Source organism: Macrotis lagotis, chromosome 7 (assembly GCF_037893015.1).
Source record: "Macrotis lagotis isolate mMagLag1 chromosome 7, bilby.v1.9.chrom.fasta, whole genome shotgun sequence".
NCBI lineage: Eukaryota > Metazoa > Chordata > Mammalia > Peramelemorphia > Peramelidae > Macrotis > Macrotis lagotis.
Window position 1 is genome coordinate 209,049,548 of NC_133664.1, and position 21,723 is coordinate 209,071,270.

At 39.5% G+C, this 21,723-nt stretch overlaps 1 protein-coding gene and 1 pseudogene across 1 annotated transcript in view; one reads left to right on the plus strand and one right to left on the minus strand.

The window, feature by feature from the left end:
• The window catches only part of TEAD4 (TEA domain transcription factor 4), a 95,765-nt gene extending 82,061 nt beyond the window's left edge, over positions 1–13,704 (minus strand). The window contains exon 1 of the mRNA XM_074195324.1: positions 13,663–13,704. Within this exon, the coding sequence (XP_074051425.1) occupies positions 13,663–13,704 (42 nt within the window). The remainder of the gene's footprint in view (positions 1–13,662) is intronic.
• A 32-nt stretch (positions 13,705–13,736) lies between these two features.
• On the plus strand, positions 13,737–14,472 carry LOC141494261 (complement component 1 Q subcomponent-binding protein, mitochondrial pseudogene; annotated as a pseudogene).
• The last annotated feature ends 7,251 nt before the right edge of the window (positions 14,473–21,723 follow it).

Consider the following 21,723-nt stretch of genomic DNA (forward strand, 5'->3'; position numbering starts at 1 on the left):
CATTCCCCCAGACAGCTGAGAAAATCCTATACTCCTTGCCAGGAAAGACGAGAAGATCAAGGGGCAGTGAGCCCAAGACCGTAAACACATAAGCTTGGGTAGGAGGGTACGAGAATTAGTGGGAGGGCGATTCTATATGTCCACTGAGGAAGGGTTGAGAGGAAAGAGTAAAAAAACTGTAGATGATTCCCCCCCACCCACCCCTAACCTCCTCAGCCCTGTAACCAGAGAGCCTAGGCAGACCTCTCCCTCACCCCAAGGACCCCAAGCAGTCCCTTTTCACCAATGACCAGAGGATTGGCAAACAGGCAGATCGCAAAGGCCAAAGGGAGGAGTCGATGGGACGGGGAAAAGGAGAGGCAGAATAGCTCTCCAACTCTATTGTGTCCATGCCCAGGCTCCCATGTGCATCTCTGGTCCGTACATGTTCATGAAAAACCCAGAAAGGGAAATAGGGCAGCCAAGAAAGGCTGCTTCTGTCCCTAGCAGGCTTCCCCCCAAAGAACCTTTGCCCCAGTGGAATTTGGAAGCAGGAACTCCTCCTGGGTGGTCTTCCCATAACTGCCACCAATGCCCCCAAACTCCTTCCTTCTCCCTTCTTCCCATAGAGTGGATTTTCTCCCCCATTCCTTGGGGACTGTTAAAGCTGTCATTATGAAGAGCAAACACATATGGTGTGAGTATTAAGTCGGCAGAGTGGGAGAGATGAGTTGAGGCATGGCACTGGATAAGTCTGCTTCATTCAACAAAGCAAGCAGTTGACAACAAATATTTATTGCCTGACAGTGCTAGATCCTGTGCAAATACTGAAAGAAAAAGCATAACAGAGGATTCCTGCTCTGTTCTGGTTTAAATCCGAAATCAAGAAACAAGTTACAACTGAGAAATAAAAATAACACATTTACATATATTTTAACCTTTTACCCTGTGAAGTACTATTATTCTCTCCAATTCAAAAAGATTAGCCTATATTTTAAAGTTTTTTTTTAAAAGGTCGTTAGAAATAAGATTTGACCTCAATAACCAGAGATACAAAGGGACACCTCCACTCACCTGACCCTACTGTTAGGGTCTCCAACTTTAATGGTCCAATTAGCAAAAAAAAAAATTAAAAGCAAAGAAACTCAAAGATGACAGAGATGTGGAGAAAAAGGTATGCCTCTTTCATAATTAATAGAATCATTTTGGAAAATAAGTTGGCAAGTAAAAAAATGTACAAAATACCTGTCAAGTCACACACAAGAACTATGTGAATACAACTGCAAAATATTCTTTACCTTAAAGTGAATCTAAATAATTGGAGGAATAATAATTGTTCATGAGTAGTCTGAGCAATTATAATAAAAATGACACTACCAAAACTACCAAAGAATTACTTTACATAGAAAAAAATACCAAATTCATCTGGGAAAAACACAAAGTCAAGAATATTAAGGAAAATTATTTTTTTAAATGGGAAACAGGAGTTTCCAGATCTCAATCTACTACAAAGTAGTAGTCATCAAAACATTTAGATATTAGTTAAGAAATTAGAGGTTGATCAATGAAAGAGATTAGGTACACAAAACAGAGAAGCAAAATAGCTCACTAGCCTAGTATTTGATGAGATCAGAGACCCCAATTATAGGAGTTGTTTCATTCCAGTTGTGTCTGATGTTTGATAACCCTTTTTGGGTTTTCTCAGAAAAGTTAGTGGATTGGTTTAACCTTTTCCTTCTCTAACTCATTTTACAGATGAGGAACTGAGGCAAATAGGGTTAAGTGATTTGTCCAGGGTCACTCAAGCTAGTAAATGAAGCAGGATTTAAACTCAGATCCTCCTGACTCCAGGGCCAGTGCTAATGTTCTATATATTGTGCAACCTAGCTGATCCCAAATATTGGTATAAAATTTGACTATTTAACAAAAATTTTGGCAAAACCAGAAAGTAATCTGGTAGAACCTATGTATAAATCAACATTTCACACTGTTTGTACCAAGATAACTCCAAATGTGTGAATAACTTAAATGAAAAAGGTAATTTAAACATAAATTACTGAAGCAATGAAGAAATTATCAAAACCATGGGTAAGAAAAGAGTTCATGACAAACAAAGGATAAAGAAGACCACAGAAGATAAAATAGACAATTTTGATTACATAAAATTAAAAAGTATCTATACAAACAAAACCAATTCAGCTAAAATAAATTAGGAAGATAATAAATGGGATGAGTGAGAGGAATCTTTGCAGTGATTTTCTCTGATAAAAGTTTCATTTCTAAGATGTATAAGAAATTGATTTAAATTTCTAAGAATAAGAACCACTCTCCAACTGATAAAGGGTCAAAGGATATGAATAATTTTCAAAGGAAGAAAACCAAGCTATCAATATCATGTGAAAAGTGCCCCAAAAATCACTAGTAATTTCAAAACAGCATATAAACCACAACTATATAAGAGGGAAACTGAATGCAAAAGGATAAAAAAGTGAAGAATCCTAATGTTGACTTAGAGGTAGTGACCAAGAAATTATAATATTTTATGCATTGGAATTGATTTATGAAATGTAAATAGTTTCAAAGTACATCTAATTTGTCATATTGATGTTTGACATTTTAAAGTAATGGCTAAAGTTAGATGCCCAAGAAGTAGCAAATCAGAACCTCACTTAAACAGATTCTCAGATACCAAATCTAGTGCTCTTTCTACTATTATTGCTGCATGTATTTTTAACTACATAGGAACTTCTTTTTTTAAAAAATTTAATTTAATTTTTCCCAATTACTTTAAAGGAACTTCTACACCCAAGTGAGTGGTATCCCCTTCAAAGAAATTACTTTCACTGTTGGAAGCCTCCTTTCCCCTTCAAAGTGAGTTCCTAGGCCACACCATTCATTACATTAACCAAAAATAATATTTCTTTGATTGATCACTCACTTTCATTTACCCAGACTTGGCTTTCGATTATTCTAAAAAAATAAAGGAAGGAAATAAGGAAGAAGGGAAGGAGGAAAGAAGGAAGAAGGGAGGGAAGAAAGGAAAGGGAAGAAAGAAGTAGGGAAGGAAAAAAGGAGGAAAGGAAGAAAGAAGGAAGTAAGGAGGGAAGGAAAGGAGAGAGGGAGGGACAGAGGAAGGAAGGAAGAAAGGAAGGAAAGAAGCAAGAAATATGTTTTTAACTATTAAAAAAATGAAATCCATCTTCAAAATCAAAGATTTGCTGCCAAATTATCACTCCATTCTTAAAATAAAAATAAAACAAAACAAAAACTTAACTTAAACATATTATCCTATTGTCCTATTGATTTCCTATGCTCCTTCTTGATTTCAGAATTAAAGTCTTACAAAAACTGGAAGTACTCATTGCCTCCTCTTTCTTGCCATACACTTTTTTTTAGTTTTTTTCAAGGCATTGGGGTTCAGTAGCTTGCCCAAGGCCACACAGCTAGGTAATTATTAGGTGTCTGAGGTTGGATTTGAACTCAAGTACTCCTCACTCCAGGGCCAGTGCTCTATCCACTGCGCCACCTAGCCACCCCTGCCATACACTTTTCATTCCTTTGTAATCTGGCTTTGACTTTATCACTTAAACTAAACTGTTCTCGCCAAAATGATTAGTGGTCTCTTAATTGATTAATCTAATGACTTTTTCTCATTTCTCATCTTTTTTTAATCTCTCTGAAGATGACATTGTTGAGTGATGTTAGATTCCTCAATTCCTCATCCCTAATATTCAAACTATTGCCAAGGTCTGTTGATTTTATCTTTGTAATAATTTTGAAAATGCCCCCTGCTCTCCTCCAACACTGTCCTCATTCCCTTATTGCCTATATTATTGCTATAATCTGTTGGTGGGTCTGCCTGTCTTAAGCCTCTCCTCCTTTTATCCATTCTCCATTCAGTCATGACTCTTCATGACACATTTGAGGTTTGTTGGCATAGATATTGGAGTTCTCCAGCTCATTTTACAGATGAGAAAACTGAAGCAAACATAGTTAAGTGATTTGCCCAGGGTCACACAGCTAGTAAGTGAGGCAGGATTTGAACTTGGTTCTTCATGACTCCACATCCTATGGTCTATCCTATGTACTACCTAGATGACCGTACTAGTAGGTACTTAAGAAATGTTTATTAATTGATTGATTGACCTCTTCCTTTCTCCTCCTTGGGTTTTCCTTACATATTTCCTGCATATTTGTGACCTCTTCTTCAAAGTCTCCTCTGGATTATCATCAGTTTGGGGCTGATGTTTGCATGGGTATGCCTTAGGGCTTCTCAGGACCTCTCCTCAACTCTCTGCCCTCTGTCCTTTGGAGATCTTATCAGTTCCCATGTACTTAACTCGATCAATCTTAACTCTACTTTTATGCAGATGACTCCCAGATCTATATATATTCAGCCTTAGCCTCACTCATCAAGTCTCCCATCTCCAACTGATGTCCCACAGATTTCTCAAACTCAAAATATCCAAAACAGAACTCCTTGTCTTTCCTCCAAAGCCCTCCCTTCCTTCTAACAGTCATATGATTTAAGGGCCCTTCTGCCCTTCCAAAATCATCAAAGCTCACAACCTTGGAATCATCCTTGACTCTTCCATCCCCCTTAAATCCCCATATCTAGCCAGTTGTGAAGTCTTGTTTCTACCTCCATGTCTCTCCACTAACATGACCTCCATAATAACTTGCTAATGCAAGTCCTCATCATCTCTTACTTGGATTCCTGCAAACTTCCTAAGTGGTCTTCTTTCCTCAAATCTTTCCTTTTCCATTCATCTTCCACCCAGTTGCCAAATTAAAGCCCAGATCTGGAGATGTTACCTGCTCAAGAAGTTCCTTCTTGCCCCTAAAATAAAATAAAAGGATCTTGGTATTGCTTTTAAAGTCCTTCAGAATTTGACAATCTCCTACTTTTACAGGTGCTACACACCCCTCCTTTTCATGCACATTTCATTCAGTCCAGTCAAATTGAACCATTGACTGCTCCCTAAGACAGAACATTCCAACTCCTGTCTTTTTGTCTTTTCATCCTCTGTTCTCCAGTTTCAGCTCACTCCATCTTCTAGAATACTCAGTTTCCTCCAGGAAACCCATCCAGATACCTCCAGTTAATGATGCTATACCCCCTCCTCCAAATTGTTTGGATTTATTTTTGTTAAATTTTCTGCATTAATTTCTTGCCCTTCCCACCATTCTTTCATTGAGGGGAAATTTGTTTTTATGTTCCCATGGTAGGTATTTAATAAAAACCTTGTTGAGCTAGGTATAGTGGTTTATTCTAGAAATCTTTGTTAACCCAAGAGGCTGGGTTGGCAAATCACTGGAGCACAGGAATTCTAAGATACAGTGTACTAAACCTATCAGGTGCCTCCCACTAGGTCCAGCACGAGTATGGTGGGGAGGGCGATGGTGGAAGGAATAAGTCATCCAGGTTACCTAAAAAAAGAGTAACTGACCCCAGTTGATTAGCTCCTGAGTTAGCTTAATTAGGCTGATGTGAACAGCTCAGTGTGAGCACTTACAGTATAGGGATAAGAAATGGAATCTCAAAAATCTAAAAAAAAGTCTAAAGTCTAAAAAAAAAAGAATGAATGATATACATAAATTTAAAAGACATATATTATAAGCTCTGAAGACAATTGTAAAAAGATTTCAAACATCTTATCTATAATGACCAAATTCAATTCAATTCAACAAATATTTATTACAGAACTTTCTACTAGGTTCTGGTAGAGATGTAAAGTTTAGCTAAGACCTAGAACTTCCTGGAACTTGGTCTGAGAAAGATATATGAGATTATTAATAACTATGGAATCAAGGAATACTTCATGGAATAATGGGCTTTTGAACTGGACTTTAAAGGTAGGCTTTCAACAGAAGGAATAGGGAATGGTATATCAAAAAGAAAAACAAGAGAATTTTCCTCAAATTTCATTAAATAGTCAGGCAACTCCCTAATCTGCCTACTGATAAGGCATGAGTTTATGCTGATTCAGGATCGTCTACCCTTATCTTGGAGCTGGGTCTAGCACAAGTCAGAGATAAAGGTTTTTCTTTCTTCTTTTTTTATTTAAGGCAATGGGACTTAGTGACTTGCCCAAGGTCACACAGCTAGGCAATTATTAAGTGTCTGAGGTCAGATTTGAACTCAGGTACTCCTGACTCCAGGGTCAGTGCTCTATCCATTGTGCCACCTAGCTGTCCAAGATAAGGGTTTTTAAAAGGAATGGATACATTGTATAATGGAAGGATCATGTATGTTTAACTATATTTCTAACTAAACTATCATCTTAAGGATCTGAATTATCTATTTGGTATCATTCCCCAACCTTTAGTAATTTTTATTTCTCTTCTCTAGATTATCTCAAATTCCTACACATCTTTCAAAAAATAGTTTGACCCAAGTCAGATATATTTTTTAAAGAATTGACTAATTCAGGGTTACTTCCAAAGACTTGCTTAAATATAACACTGCCTTCTTCATAAAAAATATCTTTGTTATAAAATATCCCACAAAAAAGCAATAGTGTACTATAGCGCTGTTGATTTGGGCTTGTGGTTGGTCAACTATTACCCCAGGTCTTTCTATCACTTCTCCCCTAGGTATTTCCTCATTCTTTATTTTTATCATTAGACTTTTGAACTTAAAGTTACCATTCTGTAAATTTCGTCAAGACTTTATACCACTTTTTTCCATTTTGTTGAGGCTTTCAAAATATTTTTCCAGTCTTCCAATGTATTAACCATTTCACTTAGTTAAGCATTTTCTACAAATTTGATGAACCTAATATCAAGTTTTTCCATCTTAATAAGTTGTTCATTTGACTCCTTAGCCAACCTTTACAGTCAAAACCAATGATAACCACCATCCAGTACTGTGAACTTATCATATTCTCACTTCATATAGGAAATCTTCCTTAACTATCACATAATTTTAGAGTTGAAAGGGATCTTAAAGATCAATGATAATAAACTTTCAAGCCCAAGCATTCTGGACACATTGTCATCCACTTAATGAATTCTAGTAATGGAAAATCCATTGTCTTCCAAGACTGTGCATTTTGCTATTGGACAATTTCAAAACTGTACTCCAATTTACATTGAAACTTCTCTTATCTAGGAGTAGACAGATGGTGCAGTGGATAGAACATTATCCCTGCAAATCCGACCTCAGACACTTGATAATTACCTAGTTGTGTGACCTTGGGCAAGCCACTTAACCCCATTGCCTTGCAAAAAAAAAAAAACAAAAAACAAAAAACTTCTCCTCTCTTATTTACTTTGTATTTCAACCATAAAAGTCTCTTTCCTTAGTGCAACTTCTTCTCCTTAACACAATTGTCTCATGAGAGATTCTGGCATTGCCCCCTCTCCCTTCCCTTTTAATATATTACCAAGAAGAAGCCCTAAGTGATTTTTATAAACTAGTTCACATACTCTGAAAGAAGGCAGGGTTCCTTTCAATGAGACAAATAGGAAAGTAGGAAGTACTCAAATAGGAGAAGAAGTAAATGGAATAGACTCATCATAAACTGACCCAGAGCATAAAAGATATCCAGAATATTTGGGTTGGACATTTTATCTAGTATAATGGAGGTATACAAAAAAGAATTGTTCCCAAAATGTCTTAAGGGAATTTGGTATTGAGGGTAGGACTGTAGGACATAAGTATAAAATAGTAGAAATATTAAATAAACTTGATGGGTTTTATCCTGGAAAAGGAAAAGGTGAATAACTGTCAGGTGGGATTCCAGGATTCCAGTACTTTTTGCACATACAGGTGTTCCAGGTACCTCTGGTATGAGGGCTGTGGAACCCTTTTCAGAGTTGCTTCCATCTTTGGTGTTCACCTGATACCCTACTTTCACCTTTGGTTCCAAGAAACCACAGCATGCCCAGCAGCCACACCCCAGTAAACCATTTCAGCAACCAGGTAAACCAAGTTTAAGGTAACAGAGGCTCTTCAAACCATTCTGTGAGTTAAGAGAGTGTCTGCCCTAAGCATGTAAAGACTTTTCCCAGCTGGAATGAGTGGATGACTTTAACTCCAGAGTAGGCATAAACTATCAGACATGGCAGGGAGTTCTTGAGAGAAATGGATTAGGTAACAGTAATAATCACTACTGAAGACTTGTCATCTCATGACCTTATTACCAACATGTCCTTCATTTACTTAAACATAATGGATGTGTTTAGGATGTGCCCTCAAAGTCAACATTGACATTTATTAGACTATATCATTGTAAGGGGAAGAGATAGACAAGGTGTGACAGTGATGTGGTACAGAGTGCTAGACTGATCAAAGATTTATTCTCTCCATGTTAAACATTCTCATTTACCAAAAGCAGAGAGATCCAAGACAAGATGATTACCAGAAAACTAAATGTCAACAGATAAGAACACTTCTCCTTGGAGGGAATAGTTTGTTATTAATTTAGAGGAATCACAGAGTTGGCAACAATGGATCTTTCAGAAATTTGATGTAAAGCGCTACACTTCTTATCTGAACAGGAACCCTTGCAAAAATCAGGATTGGTTTTACAAAAATGATGGAGAAATTCAGAAATTACCAAATGAAAAATGAGAACTCCCCAGAATTTACCAGAAGGTAGTTCATTTGTCTATAAAAAGGCAACATCTAACTCCATCACAAGTAAAGTGCAAGTGAAGCTTAGAGAGATGCAGGATTCTTGAATGAGTAAGAAGGCAGATGAAATTCAGTTTCACACTGATAGTACTAAAAGCACTTTTATGATGCCCTGAAGGCTATTTATGAATCTCATCTACTTAATGCTGATGGAGATACATTGATTAATAATAAGAAAATGACTCTGGAGATATGGGTTGAACATTTTTGGTTTTTTCCCTTAATTATTTATTCTCATTTTGTACAAATAATTTTTTATACATTAATAAATTATTCTTGTTTAAGAGTAAAAAAATACCCCCCCAAAATATAGACTCACTTGAGCAATAAAGCAAAGGGGAGAGAAAAAAATTAATATTAAAATAAAAAAATAATAGTAATAATTATAGGTATGGCCAGGTGGTGCAGTGGACAAAGAACCAGCCCTGGAGCCAGGAGCACCCGAGCCCATATCCAGCCTGTACACCCAATAATCACCCAGCCATGTGACATGCAAGTTACCCCAAACCCACTGCCCTGCAAAAACCAAAAAAAGACAAAAAAGGACCCAAAATAAAATAAAATAGTAATAATAGTAGGGGTGGCTGGGTGGAGGACAGAGCACCCGGGTCCAAAATCCAGCCTCAGACACCCAATGATCACCCTGCTATGCGGCCCCAGGCAGGCCACCCAGCCCCATTTGCCCTGCACCCCGCCAAAATAATAATAATAATAATAAATGTGCTTCAGTCTGTGTTCCAACACCAACTACTCTGTCGTGGGTGGATCACATTCTTTATGATAAGTCCAATGCAAAAGTTACTTCCGTATTTTTCCACCATTGCCATTGCTGATCACAACTCCCTCCTTTCGTATTTCTCCACTACCATGTACTATATTTTCTCTCTCCTTTCACTCTGACTCTGCTTTAGGGTAGCTGAGTGACACAGCAGACAGATCCCTGGCCCTGGGGCCAAGAGGGCCCAAGCCCCCATACCACCCCTTAGGCCCAGCATCCACCTGGCCCTATGGTCCCTGACAGGCCATCCAATGCCAGCCCTTTGCAAGAAGTAAAAAAGAAAATGTGGTATATCTGACCACTTCCCACCATGGTCCATCCTCTCCTCCTTCATTCACATCCCCACCCCTTCCCCATGTCCCCCCCCTCCTTCTTACTCCAGATGCCTATACCCCATTGAGTATATATGCTGTTTCCTCTCCTAGCCACCTCTGATGAGAGTGAAGATTCCCTCATTCCCCCTTGCCTCCCCACCTTCCATATCATTGCAATAGCTCACTGTAATAAAGAAAAATCTTATTATATGAAATATCTTGGCCTATTCCCCCTCTCCTTTTTCTTTCTTCCATTACATTTCCCTTTTTTCTATTGACTCCACTTTTACACCATATTTTATCTTCAAATTCAGCTTTCTCCTGTGCTTTATCTATAAAATCTCCTTCTACCTGCTCTGTTAATTGAGAAGGTTCATATGAGTATTAACAGTGTCATTTTTCTATACAGGAATGCATGCAGTTCATCATCAATTTTCCCCTTCTCTTCCAATCTCTATGTTTCACCTGAGTCCTGTATTTGAAGATCAAACCTTCTGTTCAGCTCTGGCCATTCCAAAAGGAATATTTGAAATTCCCCTGGTTTGTTGAAAGTCCATCTTTTTCCCTGGAAGAGGACATTCAGTTTTGCTGTGTGGTTGATTCTCGGTTGCATTCTAAGCTCTTTTGCCTTCCGGTATATTATATTCCAAGCCCTATAAGCTTTTAATGTAACTGCTGCTAAGTCCTGTGAGATCCTGATTGCAGCTCCATGGTATCTGAATTCTGTCCTTCTGGCTGCTTGTAATATTTTCTCTTTGACTTGGGAGTTCTGGAACTTGGCTATAATATTCCTAGGGGTTGGTTTTTTGGGATCTCTTTCTCGGGGGGATAGGTGGATTCTCTCCATTTCTATTTTTCCCTCTGCTTCTAGGATATCAGAGCAATTTTCCTTTAGTAATTCTTTGAAAATGATGTCAATTCTCTTTTCCTGATCATGACTTTCAAGTATTCCAATAATTTTTAAATTATCTTTCCTAAATCTGTTTTCCATATCAGTTGTTTTTTCAATGAGATGTTTCACATTTTCTTCTAATTTTTCATTCTTTTTGTTTTGAAGTATTGAGTCCTGATTTCTCATAAATTCAGCAGTCTCCCTGAGTTCTATTCTTTGTCTGAAGGATTTGTTTTCCTCAGAGAGCTTTCTTATCTCTTTTTCCATCTGGCCAATTCTGCTTTTTAAAGCATTCTTCTCCTCAATAAGTTTTTGAACTGTTTTGTTCATTTGAACTAAGCTGGTTTTTAGCATGCTATTTTCTTCAGCATTTTTTTGGATTTCCTACTAAGCTGCTGACTTCATTTTCATGTTTTTCCTGCATCTCTCTCATTTCTTTTCCCAGTTTTTCTTCTAACTCCCTCATTTGATTTTCAAAGTCTTTTTTGAGCTCTGTCATAGCCTGATCCCAATTTCTGTTTTTCTTGGAGTCTTTAGATGCAGGAGCTTGTGCTTCCTCATCTTCAGACTGAGTATATTGATCCTTCTTGGGATCATAGATAATGTATTTCTCAATGGTGTTCCCCTTTTTTCTCTTCTTGCTCATTTTCCCAGCCTAACCCTGCTTTGGGGTGCTTTCTGAGCTTTGGGGGCACTTCCACAAGGATCTCAATGTGTGAGGCCCTGTCCTCCCTCCTGGTCTGTGAATGACCATAAGCACCCAACCCCCACCACAGGGCTGAGGTGGGGGGGGCCTGCTGTTCTATGGGGGCCTAGACTTCGATCAGGATCTGAATGTGGTCAGAACCCCAGCATCCTCTTCTGGGGCAGAGGACAGAGCTCAGCAGTCTCTCTTTACTCCCCTCCCTAAGTTCAATGGGCTCATGCCCTGGAGGCTCCTACTTACTGGCTCTGCCAGCTTCTGTTTCCTGGATCTAGACTGACTTGACCATACTGCTCGCTGTGTGCCCTGAGGGCTGGGCTTCACATGCTCACTCTGACAGACCCGCCCCCCCCCCAGTTCCCCCAAGTTGTGCCCAATGCTCCACAGATCGTCAGGAAACTCCCCCACTGCTGGGAGCCAAGGCTCCCAGCTCCCTGGGGCTACCTCCGGAAGCCTGAAGTTCTTTCACTCTGGCGGGCCACCCCTCTGGCAGGCCGCCCCTCCAACCCTGGGGAGCAGGGCCTTTCTGCTCTTTTCCAGTTTACCTTGAGTAGGAGAACTGCCTCACTGGGTCCCTCTATGGGTTCTGTCTCTCGAAAATTTAGTTAGAGTCCTTAGTTTATAAGTTTTATAAGAGAGCACCTAAGAGACATTCCTCTCTTGTCGTCATCTTGGCTCCGCCCCCCTGGGTTGAACATTTTCATAACATCCTCAACAGACCATCATCAACTAATACTGAAGTCCATTGGCCATTTACCTCAGATTGAAGGACATCCCTCTCTAACTAAACTTCCAACTAAAGAAGATGGTTTGCACATCATTAGGCTCCTGTTATTTGGCAGAGCACCTGATGTTGATTCTATTCCTGGCTTAGATTGACAAAGTAGGGAGTCCACAAAGCTGACTAAAATAATCCAGGTTATATGGCAAGAAAAGAGGTTATCCCCAAGGAGTTCAAGGATGCCTCCATTATCCATATCTAAAAACGAAAGGAAAATTGAGTGCTCTGAAACAATCACAGGGGGTTCTCTTAGCCATCACCATCAAGACTCTTATCAGAGTCCTCCTTAGAAGATAATCATCTAATCAAGAGTTAATGTGGCTTCAGAAAAAAACCCAAGAAGCAATCAATATGGTATTTGCTCCTGACAATTCCAGGAGAAATGCCTGGAGTAGACCAGAGATCTGTTCATAACAACTAAGATCTAACCAAGGCCTCTGATAGTCATAAAAGTTTGTAGATTTTGTTGCCCTAGAAATTCATCAGTATTGTACTTGAGCTTCATAATGGCATGTTTGCACAGATTTTGGATGATAGACAATGTAAAGCAGGAGTGAAGCAGGGTTGTGTGCTTGCTCCCATGTGTTTTTGTTGTTGTTGTTGTTGTTGTTGTTGTTTTTGGTTTTTTTTTAGTTTTTGCTAGGCAATGAGGTTAAGTGGCTCGCCCAAGGCCACACAGCTAGGTAATTATTAAGTATCTGAGGTCAGATTTGAACTCAGGTTCTCCTAAATCCAGGGCTGGTGATCTATCCACTGCACCACCTAGCTGCCCCATGACAGTATATTTTTCAGGCTGATAGATGATAAAGTTAATGCATGCATTGTCAGAATTAACTTCAAAGGTTCTGAAGGAAAGTGTGGGAGACAAGACATTTTAGGCTATCTACCATACTCAAAAACAACAGAGCTGTTATGCTGACCTCATTGTTGTTTGTCTCATGAAGATTCTAAACACAAAATAAGGTATTGAACACTGAGGTCCGTTCTCAAGTTGAACTGCCAAGCATTCAGACTCTGCTGCAAAGAGTATAACTTCAATAGGTTGGCCACCTAGTTAGAATGCCAACAATTAATTTACCTAAAAGACTATTTTACAGAGAACTCACTTTAGGCAAGTGCCTAAGATCATAAGAAGCAATACAAGTCTATCTTTGGATAGAGCTTTAGAATAGATTGTGAGACATGGGAGACACTAGCACAGTGACACCCAACTTGGTGTGTCCACATCAAAGAAGACAGTGATGCAGAATTGCTGTAGCTCAAAAGAAATACAAAATATTCAAATTTAAAGACATCTCCACTCCAAATGTTCATATGCACTATTTTTTGTCCAACCTACGATAGAGCATTCTGAGCTCATTTTGGTCTGCTCTGTCATAATCAGACACACTCTACCCTGAGTGATGTCATTTTGATCTTCAACCAAAGGACAATAACCAAACAACCAACTTGGAAATGATGTAACTAATATTATTGGGGGACAGATATAGAGGAGAAGTACTTGAAAGAATAACATAGCAAAGAGCATTGGGAAAGAAAAACAATCCTGTTTGTCTCCTTTATTAAGACCTCACCCAGGTAGTGTTGTAAGTACTGATGGAGGGCCTTCTGGTCATTGTAGCTCTCACACCCTTGGCATATCTCAGGCATGCCTTCCTTCCCACTGCTGCTATGCCCTGGGACCTGGACTCCACTGCCCTCCCGATGCTGCATCTGGCTGTGGCCATCATCACCTTTGCCTTGGAGAAGGAATCACCCACAGGCTGGACTGTGTACCACACTCCTGCCGCCACTCCAGAGAGCCAGTGCATGTATGTGGGACTTTGCCAAATTTCTGATAGATGAAATTAAAAACAAGAGGAAAAACCCAGAAACACAAGTTCCTTCCTAGGATGTTCAAGAATCAAGAACTGGGTGTGCAAGGAACAGAAACCAAACTAGTCTGGAGATTAGCTGATGAGAGGATCACAGTCACTTTCCATATTAACAAGAATATCCCACTGATGTTTGACAATGAGTTGGCAAAGGACCAGAAAGTCTAAGAACAGCAAGAACCTAAACTTATATCAATCCCAAAGGGGAGACATTTGTATTGGACCACCACTATCCAGAGGACAGGATTGGACAGGAAGAAGAGGATGAGAGTGACATCTTCTCCATCTGGAAGTGAGTTTTCAGCCTGCCAGTGACTGAAAGGATACAAACTACACTCTGAATACACAATCTCTGGACTGGGCCCTGTATGATCACCTAATGGACTCCCTACTGACTAAGAGGTGGACAATACCTTTGTAGATGAACTGCTTGGGCTCAGCATATCCTTAGAATACCAGCAATGCATCAATTTCCCCAGTGATCTGAAAGAGTTTGTCAAGTGTCAGTAGGGAATAATGAGGCTGCAAGACCCTATAGCACATCCATAGCCTTTCCTTAGAAGAGAATAGTTCACTAGAAGCTATCATGGAGAAATTTCAGTAAAGTGCTGTCAGACATAAATTATGTTCCCTAACATACTTTTATTTCCTTGCTTTACTGACATTTTGTACATCCCCACAGAATGATGAGAAATAAAACTGCTTGGACCCCTCCAAAAAGTACTGATGGAAGAAGTGACATCAATACTATGTATTAATTGAAAGTAGAATGAAGTAAGGAAGGTAGAGTCAAGATGAAAAGTGAAAGACCACAACTGCCAAATCACACCCCAAAATCACTCCTACAAAAGATCATTGAAAACATAGAACATAATTCTGAATGAGAAATCCAAGAAAAACTCATAGTGAGAAGCTTAGGAAGGTGTGTGTGTGTGTGTGTGTGTGTGTGTGTGTGAGAGAGAGAGAGAGAGAGAGAGAGAGAGAGAGAGAGAGAGAGAGAGAGAGAGAGAGAGAGAGAGAGAGAGAGAGGTCTGTGGACACTGAAGTGAGGGCTATCCAAGTGTGGTCCAAAGGAAGCAAGATCAGGTGGTGGCATTGGCAGGCAGCAGCAGATAATAGGGAGCAATGGTGTTGGCTACAGAGGTACCAGTGCCCAGGGACAGTAAACGAACTGAATATCTGATCAGAAGGAAAGCACAGAAGATTCCTGTTCTGGTACCAGGTACATGATTGGATGGCATTGGCCTCATTACCCATGAGTGAACACAGTCACAAGAGAGCAAGGATCCCTTCTGGGTAAGGAACTGAATGTAGATGAAGAGGGCATAGATTATAATTCTCCCTAATATCACACCACTTTGGAGGCACCAAAAACATATACACTCCCCCCAGTTTGAGTTATGAAAGGAGAAAGACATAATGGACAGAAACTCAAGTCAGTCATTCTCCTCCAGGGATGAACAGAGCTCTATTCTAAAAATAAAGCCCAGAGAAGTTAGGTGGTGCAGTGGATAGAACACTGGCCCTGGAGTCAGGAGGACCTGAGTTCAAGTGTGACTTCAGATACTTAATAATTACCTAGCTGTGTGACTTTGGGCAAGTCATTTAACCCCATTGCCCTGCAAAAACCAAAAGATAAAATAAAAAAAAATAATAAAGTCCAAAGTCAAGTAGTCTGGGAAAATGGGCAAACAGCAAAACTAGAACCTGAAAAAAATGACTTGAAAATATTTATAAGCAAGGACCAGGGGAAAATACATAGATTGAACATAACACAAATTTCAGTAGAGCTAAAGAAACAATTTAGGTTTTTTTTTCTTTGCAAGGCAAATGGGGGTTAAGTGGCTTGCCCAAGGCCACACAGCTAGGTAATTTAAAGAAAATTTAAAAAAACTAAAAATGATTTTAAAAATACAAAGATGGTAGAGGAAAAAGTGAGAAAAGAAATGAGAGCAATGCAAGAAAATTATAAAAAGAGAATTAACAGCTTGGTAAAAGAGGGACATGTACAATACTGAAGAAAACTAAAAATCAGAATTAGCTAAATTGTAAAAGATATAAAATCTCACTGAAAAAGCAACTCCTTTAAAATGCTATTGCTAAATGTTAAAGTGGATATTAATTTCATGAAGCATCATGGAATTTTTTTTAAAAAGTCAAAATTGTGAAATAAATAGAAGAAAATATGGAATACCTCATAGAAAAAAAACTGATCTGGAAAAAATTGAAAGATAATTTAAGAATTATTGAACTACTTGAAAGCCAGGATTTTTTTTTAAAGAAACTAGTCATCAAATTTCAAAAATTAGAAAGGAAAATTTCCCAATATCTTAGAACCAGAGGGCAAAGTAGAAATTGAAACAATCTGCTATTCACTTTGTAAAAGAAATCTCCAAATGAAAACACCCAGGAATATTATAACCAAAAATCAGATCTGCCAGGCTGAGAAGAAAATACTGCATATATCCAGAAAGAAAGAATTTAAATACTGTGCAGCCATAGTTAGGATCACAGATCACACAAGAGCTAGCAGCAACCCTATAAAAGAGCAAAGGGCTTTCAAATATGAGGAAGAGAGAATAGCTGAAGAAATAAGCATTTTAAAAAATTTGATCAATTATTTAAGATCTCAAAAAATAATGCCCCAATAACTACATAGTCCAGCAAAATAATTGCTCACATTAGTTATATTCAAAATATGTTTCTTTTAAGTTCATCATTCCTCTGTCAGGAAGTAACACAATGTTTTACGTTCAATTTTTCAGACTTTGAGTTTATTAATATATTTATAAAAAACATTTCCCAAGAGAACTACTAATCCTTAGTTTCCAGTCTGGAGGTACTACAAAAAAGAGCTGTTATAAGGGTTGGCTAGGTGGCACAGTGGATAAAGTACCGGCCGTGGAGTCAGGAGTACCTTGGGTTCAAATCTGGTCTCAGACACTTAATAATTACCTAGCAAGCCACTTAACCCCATTTGCCTTGCAAAAAAAAAAAAAAACCTAAAAAAAAAAAAGAGCTCTTATAAATATTTTGTACATTCAGAATTTTTTCCTCTATTTTGATTTCTTTGGAGTATAGGCCTACTGATGCAGTAGCTGGATTTAAGTTATTCCATTTAATAACTTGAAGGGCATAGTTTCAAATTGTTTTTCTAAACAACTGAACCAATTTATAGTTCCACCAACAGAACACTTGGGAACCTATTTTCCCACAGTCCCTCAATCATTTGTCATTTTCCACTTTCATCATCTTTGCCAGACCAGATGTGGAATGACAGATTTCCTGTAATTTGCATTTTTCTAATTATTAGTGACAGAGAACTTTTTCATAAGGTTAGTAATATCTTTAGTTTCCTCTTTTGAAAACAGACTACATAACTTTTAACCTTTATCAGAGAAAGGCTCTTAGTTTTATAAGTTTGAATCAGCTTTTTATATATCTTGAAACTTTTATCAAGAGAAACTTGTGGCAAATATTCTTCCTACTAACTGGTTCTCCTCATTTTTAATTTATTTGTTTCTAAAAAAAATCTTTTATTTTTATGTAATCAAAATTGTCCATTTTATCTTATAGAATATTCTCTATCATTTGTTTATCACATATGTAATATCTGAACTCAATGCAGATCTATAGATCTAAAAAGTAATTTCTTCTTTTCTTCTCTAATTTTCACCTGTAGTTCCAATCAACTTCATTCATGCTTGTTCTCCCTCACTTATTTGCATGATAGGCACAGAGTCTGAGAAATCTGGGAGCTTGAAACCCAGCTGACTCTTGACAGCTTATTGAAAAGGTGGCTCTTGAAATGATTTTGAAGGTATGCAGATTGGTAATTAAGAATAAATGGGGGGGTGGCTAGGTGGTGCAGTGGATAGAGCACTGGCCCTGGAGTCATGAGTACCTGAGTTCAAATCTGGTCTCAGACATTTAATAATTGCCTAGCTGTGTGGCTATGGGCAAGCCACTTAACCCCATTGCCTTGCAAAAAAAAAAACAAAACTTTGGGGCGGCTAGGTGGTGTAGTGGATAAAGCTCTGGCCTTGTAGTCAGGAGTACCTGGGTTCAAATCCGACCTCAGACACTTAATAATTACCTAGCCGTGTGGCCTTGGACAAGCCACTTAACCCCACTGCCTTGAAAAAATCTAAAAAAAAAAAAAAGAATAAATGGGGGGCAGAGTCAAGATGGCGACAAGAACGAATCATGTCTTAGGTGCTCTCTCAAAAATCTTTGAAACTAAGGAATTCAACAAAATTTTCAAGAGACAGAACCCACAGAGGGACCCAGTGAGGCAGTTTCTACTCAAGGTAACCTGGAAAACAGCAGAAAGGCTCTGCTACCTGGGGTCGGAGGAGCAGCCTGCCAGAGGGGTGGCCCACCAGAGCAAAAGAACTTCAGCCTCCTGGAGGCAGCCCCAGGGTGCTGAGAGCTGAGGAACACAGCGGAACACAGCGGGGGGGGGGGGGGGAGCAGTTTCCTTAGCTATGTCCCGGGGAGCACCGGGCACAAATTGGGGGACCAGCAGGGGACCTCTGCCAGAACAAGCACGTGAAGCCCAGCCCTCAGGGCACACCACTAACAGTATGGCCACTGAATTCCAGATCCAGGAAACATAAGCAGGAGGAACCCTTAAGCAGGAGCCCCTAGGACATGAGCCCATTGAGCTGAGGGAGGGGAGTGAAGAGAGACCGCCCAGCTCTGTCCTCTGCCCTGGAACAGGACTCTGGGGCTCTGACCACATTCAGATCCTGATCGCAGTCTAGGCCCCCTAACAGAACAGCAGGGCCCTCCCCACCTCAGCCCCGTGGGGGGGGGGGCACATATGGTCATTCACAGACCAGGAGGGAGGACAGTGCCTCATACACTGAAACCCTTGTGGGAATGTCCCAAAAGCTCAGGAAGTACCCCAAAAACACGCTTAGGCTGGGAAAATGAGCAAGCAGAGAAAAAAGAGGAACACCATTGAGAAATACATTATCTATGATCCCAAGAAGGATCAAAATACTCAGTCTGAAGATGAGGAAGCACAAGCTCCTGCATCTAAAGACTCTAAGAAAAACAGAAATTGGGATTAGGCTATGACAGAGCTCAAAAAAGACTTTGAAAATCAAATGAGGGAGTTAGAAGAAAAAATGGGAAAAGAAATGAGAGAGATGCAGGAGAAACATGAAAATGAAGTCAGCAGCTTAGTCAAGGAAATCCAAAAAAATGTTGAAGAAAACAGCATGCTAAAAACCAGCTTAGGTCAAATGGATAAAACAGTTCAAAAAATTATTGAGGGGTGGCTAGGTGGCGCAGTGGATAAAGCACCAGCCCTGGAGTCAGGAGTACCTGGGTTCAAATCTAGTCTCAGACACTTAATAATTACCTAGTTGTGTGGCCTTGGGCAAGCCACTTAATCCCGTTTGCCTTGCAAAAAAAAAAGTTATTGAGGAGAAGAATGCTTTAAAAAAGCAAAATTGGCCAGATGGAAAAAGAGATAAGAAAACTCTCTGAGGAAAACAAATCCTTCAGACAAAGAATAGAACTCAGGGAGATTGATGAATTTACGAGAAATCAGGACTCATTACTTCAAAAACCAAAAAAAATGAAAAATTAGAAGAAAATGTGAAACATCTCATTGAAAAAACAACTGATATGGAAAACAGATTTAGGAAAGATAATTTAAAAATTATTGGAATACTTGAAAGTCATGATCAGGAAAAGAGCCTTGACATCATTTTCAAAAAACTACTAAAGGAAAACTGCCCTGATATACTAGAAGCAGAGGGCAAAATAGAAATGGAGAGAATCCACCTATCCCCCCAAGAAAGAGATCCCAAAAAACCAACCCCCCAGGAATATTATAGCCAAGTTCCAGAACTCCCAAGTCAAAGAGAAAATATTACAAGAACCCAGAAGGACACAATTCAAATGTCGTGGAGCTGCAGTCAGGATCACACAGGACTTCGCAGCAACTACATTAAAAGCTTGTAGGGCTTGGAATATAATATATACCGGAAGGCAAAAGAGCTTAGAATGCAACCAAGAATCAATTACCCAGCAAAACTGAATGTCCTCCTCCAGGGAAAAAGATGGACTTTCAACGAACCAGGAGAATTTGAAATGTTCCTGTTGGAATGGCCAGAGCTGAACAGAAGGTTTGATCAGGACTCAGGTGAAGCACAGAGATTGGAGGAGAGGGGGAAAATATGAGGGACTTAATGATGATGAACTGCATGCTTTCCTGTATAGAAAAATGACACTGATAATACTCATATGAACCTTCTCAGTTAATAGAGGAGGTAGAAGGAGCTTTTATAGTTAAAGCACAGGAGAAAACTGAATTTGGAGATATAGTGTGGTATAAAAATGGAGTCAATAGAAAAAAGGGAAATGTAATGGGAGTATGAAAAAGGAGAGGGGGAATAGGCCAAGATATTCCATATAATAAGATTTTTCTTTATTACAATGAGCTATTGCAATGATATGGAAGGGAGGAAGGTGAGGGGAAATGAGGGAATCTCCGCTCTCATCAGAGGTGGCTAGGGGAGGAAACAGCATATATGCTCAATGGGGTATAGGCATCTGGAGTAAGAAGTAGAAAGGGGGGACAGGGAGAAGGGGGCTGATATGAATGATGGAGGAGAGGATGGACCATGGGGGAGAGTGGTCAGATATAACACATTTTCTTTTTTACTTCTTGCAAGGGGCTGGGATTGGATGGCCTGTCTGGGACCATAGGGCCAGGTGGATGCTGGGCCTAAATGGTGTTAGGGAAGCTCAGGGCCTTGTGGCCCCAGAGCCAGGGATCTGTCTGCTCTGCCACTCAGCTACCCTACAGCAGAGTCAGAGTGAAAGGAGAGAGACAATAAAGTACATGGTAGTGGAGAAATACGAAAGGAGGGAGTTGTGATCAGCAATGGGAGTGGTGGAAAAATATGGAAGTAACTTTTGTGATGGACTTATCATAAAGAATGTGATCCACCCGCAACAGAATTGTTGGTGTTGGAACAAAGACTGAAGCACATTTTATTATTATTATTATTTGGGGGGGGGGGTGCAGGGCAAATGGGGCTGGGTGGCCTGCCTGCTGCCGCATAGCAGGGTGATCGTTGAGTATCTGAGGCCGGATTTGGACCCCGGGTACTCCTAGCTCAAGGGCCAATGCTCTGTCTGCCACCCAGCCACCCCTACTATTATTACTATTTATTTTGGGTCTTTCTTTTTCTTTTTTTGGTTTTTGCAGTGGTGTTGGGATGGCTTGCATGTCAACGGCTGGGTGATTGTTGGTTGTATGGGGCTGGATGTGGGGATCAGGTGCTCCTGGCTCCAGGGCTGGTGCTCCATCCATTGCGCCACCTGGCCATACCTACAATTATTATCATTTGTTTAATTTTAATTTTTTTCTCTCCCCTTTGCTTTATCGCTCAAGCGAGTCTATATTTTTTGGGGGAAGGGGGTATTTTGTTTACTCTTAAAAAAGAATATTTTATTAATATATAAAAACATTATTTGTACAAAATGAGAATAAATAAATATTAAATATAAAAAAAGAATAAATGGAGGGGCAGCTAGGTGGCATAGTGGATAAAGCACTGTCCCTGGAGTCAGGTGTACCTGGGTTCAAATTTGATCTCAGACACTTAATAATTACCTAGCTGTGTGACCTTAGGCAAGCTACTTAACCCTGTTTGCCTTGCAAAAAAAAAAAAAACCTAAAAAAAAAGAATAAATGGAGGGGCAGCTAGGTGGCATTGTGGATAGAGCACCAGCCCT